Source organism: Hypoxylon fragiforme, assembly GCF_022984875.1.
Source record: "Hypoxylon fragiforme strain CBS 206.31 chromosome Unknown GGS25scaffold_2, whole genome shotgun sequence".
NCBI classification, from domain to species: Eukaryota; Fungi; Ascomycota; class Sordariomycetes; order Xylariales; family Hypoxylaceae; genus Hypoxylon; species Hypoxylon fragiforme.
In genome coordinates this window covers 2,665,904-2,685,404 of record NW_026054757.1, presented here as the reverse complement: position 1 = coordinate 2,685,404, position 19,501 = coordinate 2,665,904, and the positions used below count along the sequence as shown (strand labels likewise).

The 19,501-nt window shown below is 48.7% G+C and overlaps 8 protein-coding genes across 8 annotated transcripts; 4 read left to right on the top strand and 4 right to left on the bottom strand.

Moving 5' to 3' along the window:
• Positions 1–40: 40 nt before the first annotated feature.
• GGS25DRAFT_133718 (uncharacterized protein) lies at positions 41–2,164 on the bottom strand. Its single transcript, XM_049256246.1, has one exon. It carries the CDS (start codon positions 1,453–1,455, stop codon positions 256–258), a length of 1,200 nt encoding a protein of 399 aa, XP_049120303.1. The 5' UTR covers positions 1,456–2,164; the 3' UTR covers positions 41–255.
• On the top strand, positions 1,842–3,767 carry GGS25DRAFT_133753 (thymine dioxygenase). The gene is made up of 5 exons (XM_049256247.1): positions 1,842–2,086; positions 2,217–2,398; positions 2,471–3,300; positions 3,360–3,492; positions 3,580–3,767. Exons 2-4 carry the CDS (start codon positions 2,357–2,359, stop codon positions 3,490–3,492), a joined length of 1,005 nt encoding a protein of 334 aa, XP_049120302.1. The 5' UTR covers positions 1,842–2,086; positions 2,217–2,356; the 3' UTR covers positions 3,580–3,767.
• A 634-nt stretch (positions 3,768–4,401) lies between these two features.
• GGS25DRAFT_133764 (uncharacterized protein) lies at positions 4,402–6,304 on the top strand. The gene is made up of 3 exons (XM_049256248.1): positions 4,402–4,568; positions 4,720–5,752; positions 5,820–6,304. Exons 1-3 carry the CDS (start codon positions 4,527–4,529, stop codon positions 6,146–6,148), a joined length of 1,404 nt encoding a protein of 467 aa, XP_049120301.1. The 5' UTR covers positions 4,402–4,526; the 3' UTR covers positions 6,149–6,304.
• On the bottom strand, positions 6,271–7,410 carry GGS25DRAFT_133778 (PTPLA-domain-containing protein). Its single transcript, XM_049256249.1, has 3 exons — positions 7,012–7,410; positions 6,543–6,941; positions 6,271–6,439 (listed from the first exon to the last, which is right to left on the bottom strand). Exons 1-3 carry the CDS (start codon positions 7,232–7,234, stop codon positions 6,354–6,356), a joined length of 708 nt encoding a protein of 235 aa, XP_049120300.1. The 5' UTR covers positions 7,235–7,410; the 3' UTR covers positions 6,271–6,353.
• A 153-nt stretch (positions 7,411–7,563) lies between these two features.
• GGS25DRAFT_476883 (uncharacterized protein) lies at positions 7,564–10,750 on the bottom strand. Its single transcript, XM_049259801.1, has 6 exons — positions 10,264–10,750; positions 9,701–10,089; positions 9,326–9,626; positions 8,959–9,272; positions 8,563–8,907; positions 7,564–8,505 (listed from the first exon to the last, which is right to left on the bottom strand). The coding sequence occupies exons 1-6, from the start codon at positions 10,390–10,392 to the stop codon at positions 7,902–7,904; spliced, it is 2,082 nt and encodes a 693-aa protein (XP_049120299.1). The 5' UTR covers positions 10,393–10,750; the 3' UTR covers positions 7,564–7,901.
• GGS25DRAFT_476868 (uncharacterized protein) lies at positions 10,751–12,040 on the bottom strand. Its single transcript, XM_049259800.1, has 2 exons — positions 11,605–12,040; positions 10,751–11,546 (listed from the first exon to the last, which is right to left on the bottom strand). The coding sequence occupies exons 1-2, from the start codon at positions 11,678–11,680 to the stop codon at positions 10,996–10,998; spliced, it is 627 nt and encodes a 208-aa protein (XP_049120298.1). The 5' UTR covers positions 11,681–12,040; the 3' UTR covers positions 10,751–10,995.
• An 872-nt stretch (positions 12,041–12,912) lies between these two features.
• On the top strand, positions 12,913–14,112 carry GGS25DRAFT_518417 (uncharacterized protein; the record flags this gene model as incomplete). Its single annotated transcript, XM_049263535.1, has 2 exons — positions 12,913–13,369; positions 13,442–14,112. 2 exons carry the CDS (start codon positions 12,913–12,915, stop codon positions 14,110–14,112), a joined length of 1,128 nt encoding a protein of 375 aa, XP_049120297.1.
• Positions 14,113–15,907: 1,795 nt separating this feature from the next.
• GGS25DRAFT_518416 (uncharacterized protein) lies at positions 15,908–19,487 on the top strand (the record flags this gene model as incomplete). Its single annotated transcript, XM_049263534.1, has 6 exons — positions 15,908–16,759; positions 16,895–17,080; positions 17,188–17,241; positions 17,302–17,389; positions 18,584–19,197; positions 19,254–19,487. 6 exons carry the CDS (start codon positions 15,908–15,910, stop codon positions 19,485–19,487), a joined length of 2,028 nt encoding a protein of 675 aa, XP_049120296.1.
• Between the last annotated feature and the right edge of the window lie 14 nt (positions 19,488–19,501).

Here is a 19,501-nt window from a genome sequence, read left to right as displayed (position 1 = left end):
CAGCATCCTATGTTGTGTCTTCGGTGTTATCTCATAATATGTAGTACTAGATAAGGTAGACAGCTAGGCTTCCCGCATCGTGTTGATCTGGTATCTGAGAGATAAATGACCTAATACTGTGAAGCCACACCACAACATTTGAATTCAGTGGGTGAATTAACTCCACGGACGTATAAGGGGCTGGCTATAGTGTAATAAACGGAGCCGTGACGTGGTAGTTGTTGATGTTGGAGAACCTTCTACATGCCTACCTAGTTATATGACCTTTGCATCCGCACCCGCAGCATCCTCCTCATGCAACCGGAGTATCTCAAACGCATTCCCGCCCATCACCGCCCTCGCGCCCTCGCTCCCCTCCCCCAGCGCCTTCCTCACCGCCTCCGCATTCCACGTGACGCTCTCCCACTCGCCCTGCTCGTCGCTGCCGAGCGGCGGGAAGAACGGGTGGTCGGTGCCGAACATGAGCCTATCAACCCCGCTCGCCTCCACCGCCGCCTTGAGCCCCACCTCCGAGTACACGACTGCGTCGAGGTAGATCTGCTCCTTCAGCACCTGCCACAGCGTGCGCCGGCCGGACCCGGGCCCGGCCTTCCCCTCGCGCACGAGCTGCCCGTCGTGCACGACGCAGCTTTCGATGCGCCCCGCCAGGAACGGCAGCGTGCCCCCGCTGTGCGCGAGGATCAGCCGCAGCTCCGGCGCCTGCTCGAAGACGCCCGCCAGGTACATCCGCGCCACCGCGATCGTCGTCTCCATCGGGAACCCCAGGGCGAGCGGCAGCACGTGCCCGTACTCGTCGGTCGCGCGGGGTCCCCACACCTCGCTCGGCAGCCCGTAGTGCGGGTGCAGGAAGACGGTCAGCTTGTTGGCGCCCAGCGCGCGGAACACGGGGACGAGAGCGGGGTCGTCGAGGCCTTTGCCGAGCCCCGAGGTGCCGAGGATGACGCCCCGGCAGTACTTGAGGCTGCGGATGTGGCCGACGGCCGCGAGGAGGGTTTCCGGCGGCGCGGTGAGGGGTAAGGTGGCGAAGAAGAAGAGGCGCCCGGGAGCTTGGCCGCACATATGCGAGAACTCCTGGTTGATGGACTTGGCGGTCTCGCCGGCGTCCTCGGAGGGGATGAAGTCGAGCCACGGGTTCGCGAGCGAGATCACCGAGATGTCGATCTGGTGGGTGTCCATGAAATGCAGCTTTTGCTTTAGCGACGAATAGTGCGAGGTCACGGGGCGGCCTGGCAGATGGGGTGATGACGATGTCGACGAAGCTGGGTCATTGGGGGTGGTTGTGGTGGTCTTGTCTAGAGATTCGGCCTCGGCGGGTAAGATGATGAGGCGGGGCTCGTCTGCACCGGCGAACTTCCGGATTAGGGGTATGCTGTTGCGGGATTCGAGGAGCTCGATGTACGCCGGTGGGTACATGTGCGTATGGATATCTACCACATGATGGGTTGGCGAGGCCATCGTGTCGATGTTGAAGAGCCACTCCGCGCTCCCGCGTTGATTAGCCAGCTTGTCGTTTGGGGTTATACACCAATGGTATTGGTGTTTTATATGCTGGTCTATAAGTAGTTGACGAATAGGTAGGGGTAGAAAGAGGAGGAGCCGGAATATTAGTAGGTCCTTTCCAAGTTACGCTGGGTTAGTGTGTAGGTATTATGTAGGTAACTACTAGCCTAGGTAGGTCAAGTAATCTCCAATTGGAGAACTACAAAATGATTAACGGTCTAGAGTATACTATAGACTTGATTGTCGTAGATGGAATCTATCAGATCGATGAATACCTACTAACCTATAACTAGGTACTGAGTGAGGTAGGATGAATACTACCTACTATGTGCATAGTATGTAGGGAGCACCCATACATTCACCCCACACTTGCTTCATGATGCCCTAGAATGGTATGTCCCCCTCTTCTCGGGGTGCTTATCGTAAGCACGATTGGAATGGGAAATGCGCTATCTTGGTAGTGGCGCTACTCGATCATGTTTAACTGCAAGGTAATCTAGAGTATACATAGATAAGTAAGGCCGAAGTCGTTTGAGCCTTTGAGGAGCTCAAGAGGAGTAAGTATTAGTCACAAATTACACAAAATGTAAGTGTCTGTTAACTTTATCTTCCCACGATGCTACTATTAGTAGTAGATAATGGTTATAATCTCCATCTCTGCGGCACAAGGAACTTTCTTCTCCAAATCTTCTTCTTTACTTACCTATCTACGCTAGTAGTACCAACCAAACCTCCAAGTTGTTTGTTCGTCGCAAGTGATTGAATCTGAATTTGAATCTGACTTTTAGTCACTCTTCAAATCCTAATTAGCTATTTCTGTCGATCTATTACTTTTATTAGCTGTGAAATCATCATCATGCAGGCTGCTGCAGTGAGAAGCGAGGGACTCGTTATCCCGGTAGGTTCCCCGGAGTACCTAAATAATAGTGGTTGTGGCTTGGAGCGTATGACTGAGCTTGGTAATTCTTAGCTTATCGACTTCTCTAAATTCCTGAACGGGAATCCCGAACAGAGACGGGAGACAGCAAATGCTATTCTCCATGGCTTCCAGACGGCTGGCTTCATCTACTTGAAGGGCCTACCAATCACGTCTGAGTACCGCAAGCACATCTTCGAGACATCCGCCAAGTACTTCCGTCTGCCTGACGAGACAAAGTTGTCTCATTGCTGGACTACGCCCCAGGCGAATCGTGGCTATTCCGCCCCGGGCCGAGAGAAGACTACGTCATTGACTGACCCGGAAGCCGTTAAAAAGCTGAGGGATGCCGTACCAGACCTGAAAGAAAGTCTAGAAATTGGTCGCGAAGGCGAACCCGATCACCCTAACCACTGGCCCGAGGAGGAGGGTGAGCTAGTGGGTTTTAAGGAGATCATGCTCGACTTCCATACCAAGTGTAAGGATTTGCACATGGAAGTGATGCGCGCTATTGCTGTCGGCTTGGGCATCGACGAGACATGGTTCGACAACTACACAGACGCCGGAGATAACACTCTGCGACTCCTCCACTACCCTGAGGTGAAAAAGGATGTTTTTGCGATCAACCCGGGTCAGGTACGCGCTGGTGCACACAGCGACTACGGCTCCATCACTCTCCTCTTCCAGGATGCGCGGGGCGGGTTGCAAGTTCAGAGCCCAACTGGGGCATTCATTGACGCGACGCCGATCGAAGATACCTGTGTAGTAAATGCTGGCGACTTGCTAGCTAGATGGAGCAACGACAACATCAAGAGTACTGTCCATCGCGTCGTCGAGCCTCCGTCCGGTGATGGTGATGTCTATCCAGCCAGGTACAGCATCGCGTATGTATCTCCAGCCCCTTTGAGCCCTCAATATGCTGATCTTTTTCTTACCTACCTAGATACTTTTGCAACCCCAATTTCAAAAGTTACATCGAGGCCATTCCAGGCACTTACGTCGCAGAAGATGATAGAAAATACCAGGGGATCAACAGCGGTCAGTATTTGGTTCAGAGATTGGCGACAACCTACTAGGTAAGAAAATCAACTTTAGTCACGCCACGACAGCCAAGCCCAATGCCAATCATTTTTTTCTTCTGATTGTTGTTGCTTTCTGTGCAGTATCGATGCAGTAACGTGACTGAATGGGATTTCATGATGGGGTTTCAATATTCATACATACACGATACCCCTTGAAGTAAAACCCCATTGATATTTTGCAAAAATGGATGGACCGGTTGGAAGTTGGAACTCGGAGTCGTGGCTATCAAACATTGGGCCTACTACCACATGACAGCAAGCTTCTCACGTCGGTGATGCATCCTATTTGTTGGGTTCGCCGTGCTGCAATAGCGTGTTCGAGCTTTCGGAATTGACTTGTCAAATGAAGCGCGTTGTAGATCAATGGAGGTCCCAAGGAGATTTCTGATTCGTGAGCCAGGCCGAGAGCTCCAATTCCACGTGTAATATGAATCCAAAGACGGACATGATGCATGGCTAGATTAGGACAGGAAATGTTGAGCAGGTGACAAATGTAACATTGTAACAGTGATAAGTGATCCATGATATGCATGAGGAGAGAAAAAAAAAAGATGCATCATGGATGGAAACGGGAACCGGGACACGGGGAAAAGGAAACGGGATGATACGATTAGCGGACCTTACAGGATAAGAGGGCCTAGGAGGGCCTGGGGTGGAACCACCTGTGGTCCAACACCTAAAAAGAAGCCTAAAGAAGGAGGCCCCGGACTCTAAGGTCCTGGAGTAGTGTACGCCCACGGGCGGTCTGGAGTAGGATGACCACCTGGACAACGTCATTTTAGCGACCCAGCTACTACTCAGCTACTACCTAGCTACCTAAACAGGTCCCAAACGGAAGATAGTGGGGGGTGGTAGCGTGCCATAGCGTGCCACTACAGTACCTGCAGCCCTACTCATCTACCCTGTCTAGCTTCAAACCCTCCTGTTTAGTAGCTACTGTTTAGTGCAGGTACTTCTCATCGTCTTCCGATTTTTAGACTTCGATCTTATTTCTTCCTCTCCTGTCTTTTTCTCGATGGGGATCCAAGATGAAGAAGACACTGTTGCTATGTTTTATTCACGGCTTCAAGGTGAGTTGCATTACACGTTTTATTTTCATTTCCTTGTTTCTTGTTTTTTTTTTTTTTTTTTTTTTTTTTTTTACATTTATCATATACAATACCTTTCTTTGTCTTGCCCCCTTTGACCGCATAACCATAACTAACGTATTATACGGAATAGGGCGGAGAGGATACCTTCGGTGAGAAGTCCGAGTTTGCTCTTCACCTCGCAGCTCTCGTCGGTGCCGCCCTTCCAAATGTCTCGGTTCGCGCTGTTACGTACCCGCAGTATGAAACTCGTGGCGACTTACACGAGTGCGTGGCCCGCTTCCGCGACTGGCTTCTGAACAAAGTCATTGACATCGAAGTTGCCAACGGCACACCCTCACCTACTGTCGACCCTTCTGTTCGTACCATCCTGATCGGACACTCCATGGGTGGCATTGTCGCTGCCGAGACTGCCATAGCCCTCGCTGCCGAAGTTCCGGTCACCGTTCAGAATGCCAGCAACGACCCCCGTTCTAGCACCACCGTCCTCATCGGCGAGCCGCTCTCCAGTGGGCTTATGTTTCCCTACATACAAGGCGTGCTCGCCTTCGATACCCCGTTCCTAGGAATATCGCCCGGCGTGGTGGCTCACGGTGCTGAGGGTCATTACAACAACGCCACGGCGGCCTTGACCCAGCTCAGCGGGCTGTCGAATATCTTCTGGGGCAACTACAACGAGGCATCTGGTAGCAAAGATGGAAACAAGCCGGTCGCCGCGCTACCGGCACCGGAGCCTAAGAAGAGAGGAGAGCCAGGTCAAAGGCGCGCGAGCACGGGTGGATGGGGTTGGGGTCGCATCGCAGTGATGGCCGGGGCCGCGGGAGCTCTTGCAGCGGGTGGCGCCGCGGCGTATATGAACCGGGACCAGCTCTCGTCGGGATGGACGTGGGTCAGCTCGCACCTGGAGTTCGTAGGATGCCTGGCACGTGGCGAGGAGATGCGCGTGCGCTTGGCGAGAATGGTGCGGCTGGACAAGGAGCTCGGCATCGGGTTCGCCAACATGTACACGCGGCTGGGGAAGGCAGCCGCATCGAAGCAGGTCAGTATGGTGGGCACGGTGATGGGCGACCAGAGAACTTTTTGCAACCTTCCATCAAAGCAGATGGCGGGATTGTGGAAGGAGGCTATCAACGATAAGACCGGGGACGAAATCGGGGCGCATATGGGTAAGCCATCTTTTACCTTTGTCGTTTTATCTTTATGATAACATGGTGGATACTAATATGTACGCAGCTATGTTCGAGCCAAAGGAGAATCCCGGTTACCGCAAGTTATCGGAGGATGCGAAGAATTTGATCGTGAAGTGGTCATACAATGAATGGTACAAAAGCAGTACTAGTCGGGCTGGCTCTCGTTCGCATTCGCCTGCGGTGTCTAGACGAGCTAGCACCAGTGCCGGCTCCCATTCACCTGCCTTGTCCAGGAGAGCTAGTACGAGTGCTGGCTCTCATTCGCATTCGCCCGCCTTGTCTAGAAGGGCCAGCACTAATTCTTCTCGTCGACCAATTCCAGGCAAGAGGGACGGCAAGAAACAACCGATGCAGATTGGTGAAGGCGTATAGCGTATAGCGTATTTGGTTATCACGAGACACGATATTCATATTTTTATCTATAGCTGTCTATATGGGATGGTTCTGATGATTTTTTTTATAGCATAGCATTTCATTCATAAACACATAGTTTTCCCAAGGAGTCTCGTAACTCGAGGTCTCATAACCCTTTTGGCCAATCATGATATAAAAATAAGTAGATTTATACCAATATCATCTATTGCGTCTTCTTGCCCTCTGTCTTGGCTGCTTTCATGACCTTCCGCCTCTGGCTCATCATGTGTGTGTACATGATGTATGACGCTATGATTAACATCGTGGTATTAGCACTTAACTCTTTGCATTTCGAAGGACCGCAAACTAATAGGTAAAATTAAAATAATCAACGGGACATGTCCAAACTTACAAGGCGGATACACCAACGCAAGATATCCAAACAGCACCGTCGAGTACAGTGGGCTCACGCCCGCCTTTGCCGGCTCGACCGCGCGCCAGATGAGGTACGCCTCGCTCGAGATGCCGACGGGGTACAGCACGAAGAAGGCGTGGTACCGCAGCCAGTGCAGCGCGTACGGTGGGTTGCCGCCCGAGGACAGCGCCAGCGCGAAGTACGTGTACCGGATCACCTCGGTCGTCGCCCACGCCAGCAGCATCGACGAGTACGCGGCCGACGAGTAGTAGTCGCCCCCGCCGCTGGAGGGGAAACCGAGCGCAAGGGAGGGGAACAGGTCGATTATTCCCCAGACGATGGCGTACCGGCTGAATACTTGCATGAAGGTCGTGATGAAGGGGGCGCGGACGACGCCTAAGGTCGGTTAGACACTTAATCTAGGTAGGTGGTTACGGAGAGGTATGTGGGATTGTAGATAAGGTACCTAGTAGCGAGTGCAGAACCTCCATGCCAGCCAGCGTCTGCGTCCACTTGGTGAACTGGCCGATGGCCGGGTATACGGGCTTCGGGGTGCCGGCCGAGACGTTGACGTTGATGACATTGGCGAGGACGCTGAACCACAGGATGGCGGACGCCGCATTGTATAGGATGAGATAGGCGGTCTTGATGGGCGAGGCTTTCCTCGCGGGTTTCGCGGTATCGGCCATCGTGGTTGGTTCGCTGCTTGGTTTGGGTTTTGTCTTGAGAGTTTCAAACGGTTCGTGCTCAATGGCGGGGCGAGGTTTTCAAAGTTGTAAATTTCGTGGATTTGTGTGCGTGTGTGTAAATATTATGATTTCGTGGGAAGAGCAGGTAAGTTCCAGGTAGGATAAAAATAATGCTGAAGGGATTAGATAATTGGGGAGCTACCCCTGCAGCTGCCCTGTTAGTTGAGGGGAGCTAAAATTTGGTTGGGACTGGGGCTATGTACTACTAGTAGTATGCAAGGGATTCATGTACCTCGGTCCCTACACTTGTCACTAGACTCACTACTAGGTAGTACGATAGGTGGTAGATACCTATGTAACTGCTGCCATGTGCCTTCAGACTCTTCACAACCTAACGAAGATATTGTGCAGATACCATGAAATAGGTAGTTAAAGTACAAGTATGCGGTTTCGTATAATCTGCATATCAACTTTTCTCTTAAAATCCTAAAACCTTCACTATACCAGCTAGCAGGTTTACTTCTCTACCTAGCATCCCCCTATCTATACACGAAACAACTTCAAGCCGATAACTAGATACTTTTATACCTTCTTATACCTTCACACACACATATACTCCTAGCGCTTGACTTATATATAAGTACCTTGTATGCAACGAAGATGTAGATCAAGAATCCCGAGGTATATCCATCTGCTCTTGGTTAAGAAAATCTTGGAATAACGCCAAGTAGTCAAACTGAGCCGCAAGATTCTCCACTCTAGCCGCTTCTGGGTCCTCAAGTGCCAACTCCATGTCACCCATGAACTTGGCGCGGATCTCGTGCTCGATATCATTCTTAACGTTCTCTAGCCTTCCTTGCCGGATTTCGTTGATTATTCGGTTGGCCTCCGTCCCAGTCATGTGGCTTTCTCGCATTGTCATCGACAGAATGCCCTGAACAATCGTCTCCGAGATTCTGTACGGACGGCTAAGGCTCTCGTAGCCATATATGCAGAGAAGTAGATAAAGATGCCATTCTGGATCAGTCGTGTTTTTCAGCATAGCATTAGCGAGATAAAGGAGCCCAGTATGCCAAAGTATCGAGTACGTTGATGATATCGATTCGCTGCGATATTGGACGATGAGGTGCTTAAGCTGATTCACCGAAGCTGTATATACCATATCCGGAGAACTATCAGCGGCCGAGAATGTCGTCAGCCGTGGCCTCTGGCCTTCCGGGTGTCCGATGAAAGGTCGGAATATGTCGAGAATGGCAGCATGAAGCCATATGCTGCGATTGATGAGTAAGAGCCGAGACATGTGCCATTGATTGATACGAGGTACTCACTGGAGCACAGTCACTTGCTGAGAGCCGCCCGCTGTCCGAAGTAGCGAAGATGGAAGGGCATCTACCCAAGCGAGTAGTTCACGGAAGACGTGCTCAGCAAGAGCCATCCTATAGCGGGCGGGCGGACTATCATGAGTCGGATTATAAATCCATTCAGCTCCGTGGATAATCTGCCAAAACTGACATACCGCTGGGAAGATTCCTTCTAATAGGTTCTCATACGCTACAGATTCTCTAGATGAACCAACTGCCGCCTTACCAGAAGCTATTTCCCTCGGAATGGGTATCGTAGGAAGTGAGCCTGGGCTCTCGGATTCTGGCTGCCGGTAAAATAGGGATATGTGTCTGTTACATGAGCGTTCGTTGGGTCAATGTACGACGATTTATTGCACTTACACATTCCAATTGAACACCCCCCACGCCGCATAGGAGTATGCCTTCGATTCGTCTTCTGACATGTTCTTATCAAGGCTAATCGCTGCTTCTTCCTCGGCTTTCAAGAGTCCTAGGCGTTTACCCATCTCCATAGCTTGTGTTGCATAGAATAGAATCGAATGATCTCTACTGTTCCCTATGAGAGAAAGGCTGAGTAATATTGCACCAGCCATGGTCAAGTATGAGTCCTGCTGTTCCACCCAAAGCATTTCAGTTTCTTCATAGAATTGAGCGGCATGCTGCATTGCATTTCCATCAATGGCACTATACATTTGCTGAGATTAGTCTTAGCAATGCTCATCATGATGGGGGCCCATATCTTACTCACACAACCCAAATACATCAAAGCATGGAAAAGAAACCTTGAGCAAAATCTATTCTGTTGATTGACGAGGTCAGTGATAAATAGTCGCGGGCTGAAGAGGCCCAGAAGCGGATGATCTGTCGTGATATATAAGGAGATGATTCGTGCGGCAAAGTCATTCGTGATCATAACATCAGTCCAAAAAGCTACTTGAAGATCGTGCAGTCGTTCATCGCAATACTCGACCTCGTGGGTAGAACCTGTCGGAAGCGGGAACTGTCTGCCCGCAGCGCCAGCACTGGCGCCAATAGGGGGAATTGAGCCGCTATCAATGACCTTGTCAATGCGAAGACTTTCAAGCCAAAAATGTTCAGCTTATTGGTTAAGTGACCACCTTACCTAGCATGTGCATCTGTGGAAGGCCGCACGGGGCGGAGAAGATTGCTGTTTGCCAAGACGGATGAATTGATGGGCGGCAAAGGTGGATACGTCTTTGCATTACTGGCCATCAGCTCCGACTCCAGTGGACTCCGCGCCGTAGCGGGGTTCTGCTCCAGGGCACTCCCGGCTTCTTCTGAGATATTTTCTTTGAAGGCAGATAGGGCCGTGATGAGGTCTCCGCCTTCTCGAAATACGCCCAGAAGGGCAATTGCACGTTCCTCGGGCAGCGATTTCAGAAGCTCAAGCACCTCCATCACTTCGGGGCCGGCCTTGATTTTATCGAGGTAAATGCACGTCACCACTCCGCGTTTTACACAATGCGAACATTTGGGTCGGACCCCATCGCACTTTTACAAGTTGGGTTAGAAGAAGATGGATAATGAGAACATGAATAATGAGAACATGAATAATAAGAATAGGAATAAATAATTATGTAAGGAGAAGTGTAAAGATAGCAGAAAGGAAACTCCGTAAGTACACTAGGTAGAAATGGGATGTTGGAAAAGATCAAAAGACGTTACCTTGGTCTTGCTTTTTCTACAATGAACACAGGCTCCAGGTCTCTGCCGTCGGGAAATAGCACTCTCGGGTGTGGGGAGGGGTCCTGATGGGAGAATCGGTGGATACCTTCTTGGGTGTTGCTGCTGCATTATTATTGCAAATGGGCGGCCGTGGAATTTTCGAGATCTTACTACATACTACTAGGTAAGTAGTAGGTATGTAGGTATGACTGTTTTGGTAGCCTGAGATGACAATGTAATGACAACGTAATGACGACAGAACAACCATAGCAAGCAAGAGAAAGCACTGACCACATTAATGGTTGCTACAGTGCAAGTACTACTAAGTAGTATAATAGCATGATTTACATGTATGCTCCCCGAAATAAGTTGTATGTAAGGTATGGTTACATAAGGTACTATCAATTTTGATCTTGAACGAAACGAAATCATATAGTAACGTACCTCCTCCTACTGGGTAGGTAGGGTGAGGTACTATGCATGAGATCACATGATAGAGTTCGCCATTGCAAGGGATTCCCTGATCGTCCCACGCGGCCGTGCCGTTCACCCACTGCTTCGGCTTCTTCCGTAACACTTACCTAGGTACATAGGTTACTACTACGTACATATGTAGTAGATGCACGAAACTGACATCTTGTGTGGATATGTACGTAAGGTATTGTCAATTCGTATTTCTATTCTCTCATAAAAAGGGACCCAAAAGGGGGAATCGACTCGGCCTAGTCCTTCTCAAGACTGCCAATGAACCTCAAAGCTCTTAAAAGCAACCTTGAGCGCCTCGGTCGCACTCTTCTCCGGCCGCGCCACCAGCGGACTCACATCCAGCACCCACTCCTCCCCCTCCCCATCTTCCTCCTCCGCAAGCACCCAGCAAATCTCCCGCAGCGGAATCCTCTCCACAACACCACCCTCCGCATCAAGAACTAACCGATACACCCAGAAGCTCCTCCCGTGCTCGTCGCCCTCGCGCACAACCTCGATCGTGACACCGCCCACCCCCTCATCCGCCGGCGGCCTTTCGCCCTCGGATAGGGATAAGGGCCCGACGCTCCAGTCCGCGAAGCGGTCGCAGCCGACGGTGCTCAGGTGCGGCTTGCCGAGGTAGAACTCCAGGCCGGTTTTGATCCACTTAGCTGGCGGGAAGACCGCAGATGCGGAGGAGGGTTTGGGCACGAGGAGAAGTCCGGCTTGGTCGTATCGCTCGGACCAGTCGGCCCAGAAGGTTGCGCGCGCGGATTGGAACTTTTTGAGCGGGCCCGACGAAGTGCGTGAGATTGGTGCTAGGGGATAAGTATTAGCTAAGTGTCCTTGGGAGGGGAGGGGAGGGCATGGTGTTACCGTTCCATACGTCTGTGGTCGGAGGCTTCCGCCATATGTCGGTGCCCGGTGCTGCTTCGAGGGTAAATGCTGCCATGATTGGAGATGCTTCGAAAAATATTATCAAGATTTGAGGTCAAGGTTTGCATGTGTTTCTTTGTATACTCGAGAGCCTTACATCTCCAACTACAACGGGCTTGCGTTGGTTTATATAGTCATTTCTAGCTTGGGGATCAGGCTATGTCCGGGGCATCTCCCGATGATGAACCGACGGCCCCTCGGTTCCTGGTATCGGGGTTGCCCTGTTCGTTAACTACACGTCTACTAAGTAATAAGCAAGGAATTGATCTTGAAATTGGGATATTGTAGAATTTACGTATGGCGCAATTGTTTTTAGAAGATCATCATATGAAGTCAGTTCCTTGCTGCTGAAAATAGTCCTGAAAGTAAAGGGGCGGAGTTGCTAAAAAGGGGTTGATTATCTTGATCCTTAGTCTTACAAATTAGTGCGGAGGTGCCTAATACTAGCCCCTCCGACAAATCAGTTTGACTTCAACACATCGTGATGAGAGGTGTAAATGAAGTAAGTGATAAATAATTACAAATTAAGTAGTCAGGTACCTAGTAACTACTAGATAGGAGTTTTGATAGTTGACTCTTAGAGATGTGAAAGCCCCAAATCTTAGTCATCGACCCCTATTTGTAGGTGGATAAAAGCCCCTGATTCTTATACGGAGTTTGAAGGTGAGGTTTCTCTAAAAGTCATAATAATAACAGGCTATTCCAGATTTGTGTAGAAAGGGTTTAAATGTTAACCCTCTTTAGGATTGTATATTTGGTCTGTATTTTGAAAGTACCTCGAGGATTATATAACATTAGGTGTAAAATACTACAAGGCACTTCTCGAAATGCAAAAATACAGAAATAAATATGTTGATTTATATCTAAAATTGGCTTAGCTCAATAGCGACCTCTAGTAAGTAGTACTACTGATTCTCCGTATAGGGACTGGTGAGGGCCTTCACACGACGGGGACCATGGAGATCACCTAAAGGAGTCGAAAGATCATGCTAAAGTGATCACTGAATCACCGATATTCATGGTAGCACGTACAAAGGTACTTTAGTTAGAAAAAAATAGACCCTATTAGGCACTGATTTTTCTTCAATCAGCACATGGCTTATTTGGTTGATAAGAAGTAAATGTTGATGGACTCATAACTCGTTTCCCCAACCTGAAGACTTCACAAACAAGCTCACTGGGGAGATAGGACGCAATGTTTAAATCTCTTATTTCCACCAACACCCGCTCATACTTCATTATCTAGCCATGGCTACCACTGTAGGTTTCCCGTGTGCTTACTGTGGCAAAAATGCCACTAGAGTCTGTGAGCATTGCGATGAAGCCCCGGAGATGCACCCAGATGATGCCAAGAAGACCTACTATTGCGATGCAGTTTGCCAGGAGTACAATCGGCCAACTCACGAGGCCAAATGTGACCATCTAAAGGCCCGAAAGACACTCATACGAGCCGCTACGGTGATGAAGGCCGCTTTGACAACTTATCGAACTCGCACGTACAACTTGCCCCTGAAGCGCATCGATCACAACGATGATGTTATCACGATTGTCAAGAACTACGATATCGCCTACAAGCACGTGAACAACGCGGCGTTTCCCGAACATTTGGTCAGAGACACCAATATTAGAGATGCCGTCTTGATGAAGTACCAATGTGACTTCGCCGCCAACACTTTTGGCCATTTTATCGGCCGTATTCTCGAGGGTAAGGCAAAATTATTCCTGACTGTAGGTTTAGTCTATCGTTGATTGATTAACTAACATGACATCCCAATAGGATTGGCCGCCATACGAATATACTCGATGGACGTGACGGTGTACCCGGCCATCAAAGTGCAGGTATATGGCGATGACCCACGCCGAGTGCCACCCGTCCACGCAGTCCTCGGCGTTAAGTTCACCAGCAACCGCGAGCGATGGGTGATCGACCTCGCCGGCGCGCAGTTCGGATTCCCCGAAATCGTCGTCCCCTATGCCGATTACCTCGGCACCCGAGTCCGCGAGATCGTCAGCCAACCCCAGCCGTTCCAGCGCCAATCGATGGAGGACCAGTGCCAATTGTCAGAAGAGGACTTAGTCGATATGCACAGACCCAAGATCCGACGATTCGCAGAGGAGCGCGCCTGCCGCGACTGGTTTGAACGCCTCTTCGAGGACGAGGTTGTCGCAGCCGCCCCGCACGAGTTCCTCCTCCTCCGAGAGCGATTCTTCAAGGAAAAGCTCCGAGGTTTCCTCGATGACCTGGACGAAGGTATGGGGAACCGCGTTCTTTCTCTGTGTCGCGGCGAGCTATTGGGTGAGCTTGTTGAGTCGGTTGACACTGAATCGCTCGAGGCGTGGGATATGTCGCACCGTGAGAGGGAAGTTGATGAGTATGAATTGTCAACTTACGTCCTCTACGAGTACGTATTAGATGATACAGATTGGGTTACAGAGTCTGTTGGCTGATTTGAGCCATTTGAGTTATGATACAGTACCTACAGGCTTCAGTGGCCACGATAATGTGAGGAGTAAGGGAGTTGGTTCTTGTGTTTGCCTGGGTAACATCCCTGGTATTTAAGTGGGATCGAAAAGCATGAGCTTTCTTATTCATTGCCTAGGGCGTTATGGCGGCATACTTGTAGGATGTTTTCTTTTCGCGTGTGACATCTCTACTTAGGTAGTTGCTTCGTTCTCACACTCAGTTCGAACTTCATAGTTAGTATCATCGATTAATTGTGCTCGTAACTAGAGCAGAGTCATCAATACTATCCATGTCATATGGAATTAGTCAAATAGTACAACCTAGTTGCATTAAATGCCCCAGTCTACCCTGTTAACGAGGACACATACCGTAGATTCAAGCTGCCTGAAGAATATAGGTTAAATCGCTCTACAGGAATGACAACCACAAACTTACCTACGCTGACAAAGGCTCATAGATTATTGGCAGTAAAGAGGATATACGGAGATATTGTGACTATTTAACCACCAAGGTAGAACAACCCCTTTTTAGCATTCCATATAAATATTCCAAGTGAGTTGTACGCCAGAATTAGCCTCCAGCCCTTAACTTTGATTAAGACAAGTGGAGAATAAGAACGTGCCTGTGAGTTATCTCATAGCTCATAGCTCACCGTAAAAAGCATTTCCCTGACGGACCCAGTGCTAAATTATTTAGATAGATTTTCATCTTAGATATGCTAGCTCTTCCAACCCGACTGAGCATCATTCAGAGTTTCCAGCACATAACCTTCAAATACAGCAAGTATGTATTGATCTCTAATATCATCACCTAAAGTAATAAAAATAATACACAAGGGGTATGTCATATATCAACCAGATTCATACGCGCGGTACTTGTTTCAACCGTTCGCCGAGGTGTGATGTTGGCCATTCAACTAGCGGAGCCGATTTTGATTGTACCCTCCTGACTATCCGTATAGGGGTGACCTGGAACTCGTGGCAAACATAGGCTAGACACAGCTAGTCTGTGTAGGACACGTAGAAGCCATGCTCGGTACAATATGTGCCAAGCCCCTATCTCTCCTTCTTAAGAGAAATACACTCAAGATGAAACGTCGCTCATATTACATACACCCTAAAGAGAGGATAACATATAGCTCTATATGATAAAATACACTTTGACTAGTGTTCGCTGGTAAATTCTACCCAACGTCTCGGTGCTTTGACATCCTACCCATCCTTAAATGATGCCACGAGGTCGATTGGTGTGACATCAACCTTTCCTGTTAGCTAACTTTTATTTAGATGAAAGACATCCATAGATCTCATCGTCATCCTCCATCAATAGCCGACATGGACCAATCGGTGGATTATAAGTGATATTGGGAACCTTTTGACCCCTCTACCCATTGTATTCGTATCCCTCCCCCCTTTATAGCCTTCATTTTGGGTGCAACACATCGCCAAGGCTGGGATCGATGCTGTAGGCTCTACATTATGCAGCCCATCCAATTCCCCTTTTACATTTACGGTATTGTTTCAAGTCTCTATCGGTTGAGTTAATAATGGCATTCCTTATATTAAACAATAAGGTGTGGTGCCTTATCGACCTTATAGGTGTTTTAAGAACCAAAGACCAGCACGGCGGACCCTCTCGTACACTTTTCCTACCTGATTACCATAACTCATCACATATTGGCGGTCCGATAATCTCAAGGCCTCATGTCAAAGTCAACAAGAGCCCAGTTCTTCCCTTCATAATTCCCTTCCTGGCTCTGAATCTAGGAAGTCAGACATCATGAAGTTATCCAGCAAACTGTCTTTAATTCCTATCGTTATCCATACTGTAGCTATACTGGCAGCTCGCCTAGGAGGAGGAGTGAATGGGTTTGGAAGAGGTGGTGTTAACGGCAACCCCATCGGCAGTTCCAATCGTAATGGGGTGGCTCCTAATGGCCAGTCTGATTATGGAAACAATAATAAAAACTACCAGCAAGACGGAAACAACGGTCCTGGATCCCTTGGTTCATACCAGCAGGGTCAACAATGGCAGCAAGGACAGCAAGGACAGCAGAGTCAGCAAAATCAACAAAATCAACAGGGCCAATGGGGGCAGCAGGGGCAGCAGGGGCAAAATTGGCAGGACAATTCTGCTAACTCCCAAGGAATCGCTTCCATCGTGGATTCTATACAGTTTTCCAATCAACAGGTCAATGCGGTGAATCGCGCGGTACGAAGTATAAGGGCTGGGGGCACCATCGACCACCTCGACTCGACGCTACAGTCATTGTCAACATCTATAAAAACAGCCTCTACTGCTATCAATGCAGCCGGGTCGCTCAATACCGGGGATCTCCAGTCACTAAAAGTAGCAATTCAACCCCTCCAGCGGTCCATTGGCACTTTAGTTACACAACTTATAGCAAGAAAAGCTATCATAGCACAGCTTTGCGCATGCCGTGTTATTGAGGGTGCTTTCAACAATATACAAAGCTCTTCGCGAGTTATGTTTGACCGTATCAAGACAGGCTCGCGTCGCGGAGGTCGTTCGCTTGAAGGACGCGGTTTCAATATTTTGCACCCTTTGGATTCGGGAATCGCCAGCTTCCTCAACCAGGGATCTACCGCTTTTGGCTTTAGTAATTGCATTGTAAGTCAACCAGAACCTGATGATCTCGAAGTGGATTTTGTGTTTAATATTTCTATCTTATTCTCATATTCACATCGCAAAAATAATTATGTATATATCTTCCATGAAGCAATACTGATTAAAATGTTATATTAGGACCAGAACGTAGGAGAACACAGCAGCTACACCACAAGCTCATATTACAGCACATATGGCAATACATATGGAAATACATACAGCAGCACATATGGCAGCACATACGGCAGCACATACGGCAGTACATACGGCAGCACATGGGGCAGCACATATTTGCCAGAGACCATGACGGCTACTGCAACAGTAGTAAGTTCCCAGCAACTTATCCGTGCTTTAACTACATGCCCATAGCCACCTAGCCCTACGAGTTTGTTTGTGAATCTCGAGCCTTGACTAATGTCCGATATCAATAGGAGGTTACATATACAGTGACAGAGACAGTGATTAACACTTCGTGGTACACAGAGGTAAGCCTTCTCTCGTTGCCCAATTCGAATAGTGTTTTAGCTAACGATATACTGATTTAGACAGCCACCCCCTCATGGTCAAGCGTATCTTCGAGTTACTACAACGGCGGAAATAGCGGATCATATGGGTCAGTAATCACTGCTACTGGTACGACTCCGTACTCTTCAAGTTTTACTAACACTGACATGAGCCACTCCTCAGTCACCAAAACCATCACTAATTCAATTCCATCATATACCTCGTCGTATTATACCTCGTCGTCGTACTATACCTCGTCGTACTACACTACATCGTATTATACCACATCGTATTATACCACATCGTATTATACCACATCGTACTATACCTCGTCATATTACACTTCGACGTACTACACATCGACATATTACACAACGACGTATTACACATCGATATATTACACTACGTCGTATTACACTTCGTCTTATTATTCTACCAGTTCAATATTGCCTTCTAGTACAATCTTCCCTTCGAGTACAATTTTGCCTTCTAGTACAATTTTGCCTTCTAGTACAATCTTGTCTTCTAGTACATTGCCATACACATCAACCTATACCAGTACCATAACAGGACCTGCCAGTACATATACATCAACTTACACCAGTACTATAGCAGGACCTGTCAGTACATATACGTCTACTTACACAAATATCATATCAGGACTCGTCAGTACATATACATCAACTTACACCAATACTATAACAGAACTTATCAGTACATACACATCAACCTATACCAGTACTATAACAGGACCTGCTAGTACATATACATCAACCTACACTAGTACTATAGCAGGACCTGTCAGTACATACACATCAACATACACATCTACCTACGGAAGCACGGGTACTAGCCTCCGCCTCACGACATATACATCAACAATCACTGAAACCTTGACTTCAACTCCTACAAGCTCAGGGGCTATATCGACTTCGACAGTTTCAACGCCAAGTACAGGGTTAAGTACTTACACATCTACCTACACATCAACTTACGTAACTGCAGGAACAACCCTTACGTCTACGTTCACAAGGACAGGAACAAATAGTATAGGTAGTTCACAAACCGTTACATATACTGTCACGGCAACTGTCACGAGCACATACACGAATTCTGGAAGTACAGTTACGTCCACATTCACAAGGACGGGTACAGGTGTGGATACGGTCAGTGTACCTGCCACTAGGACCTACACATCAACAATTACAAGTACTTATACCAGCCCTGGGACGACTTTCACATCCACTATCACAAGGACAAGAACAAACAGCCTAGGGAATAGTGGTAGTAGCAGTAGTAGTGGGACCAATACCCTTATAACAGCCACTGTTAACCCGACGGTCTCAACGGTCACCTCAACTATTACAAGGACGAATACTTTGAGTGGATCTGGGCAAGGAACAAGCACGTTCACCTCGACGTTGACGAGTACATTCACGTCTACTTTTGCTGTTACGTCTACGTCGACGGGCACTGTGACCATAGAAGGTACCGCAACTGCGGCAAGCGCAAGCGCAACTAGAAGCACAGGCAGTACAGGCAGTACTGGCAGTACTGGCAGTACCAGCGACGAAGTATCTGCTGCCACAGTTACAGGCACAGGCACAGGAACAGGCACAGTCATAGGCACAGTTGCTGGTACAGTTACTGGTACAGTTACAGGTACAGTTACAGGTACAGTTACGAGTCCAGTTACGAGTCCAGTTACGAGTCCAGTTACGAGCACCATTACGGTCACGCAGGCCGCATCAAGCGCAAGCACATTCAATGGCCGAACATTCACATTCACCCAATCAGGGTCGGTGAGTACCGTTGTGATTGACTCCACAGGCGGCGTGGTCTCATCGAGGAGCGGTGCTAGAGCGACGCGGACTGCTTCGGCAGATACGAATACAGTGCAGGCTACGATTACTATCACCAGAGATCCAAGCACTTCTGTAAGATAAACAACCCCCCCCCCCCCTTCCTCTCAAGCCAAGCCCCTGAATTCTAGACGTGGATGACTAATCACAGAGCCCCAGACCGCATCTACTTCAGCTCCCCGCACAACTACAACAACGGTCACATCGCGGAACGGGAGCTCATCCAGGGTTCCGCCGAACTACACACTCTTAGGGGGTATCTTGGTGGCGGTGTTCACAAGGTTATTGCTGTGAGTCAGTATGAATCTAGAGATGAATCCAGAGACGGAAACCTATTGGGAATATGTAAAAGCTTGGGAAGATGAACCTTGGAAGGAAG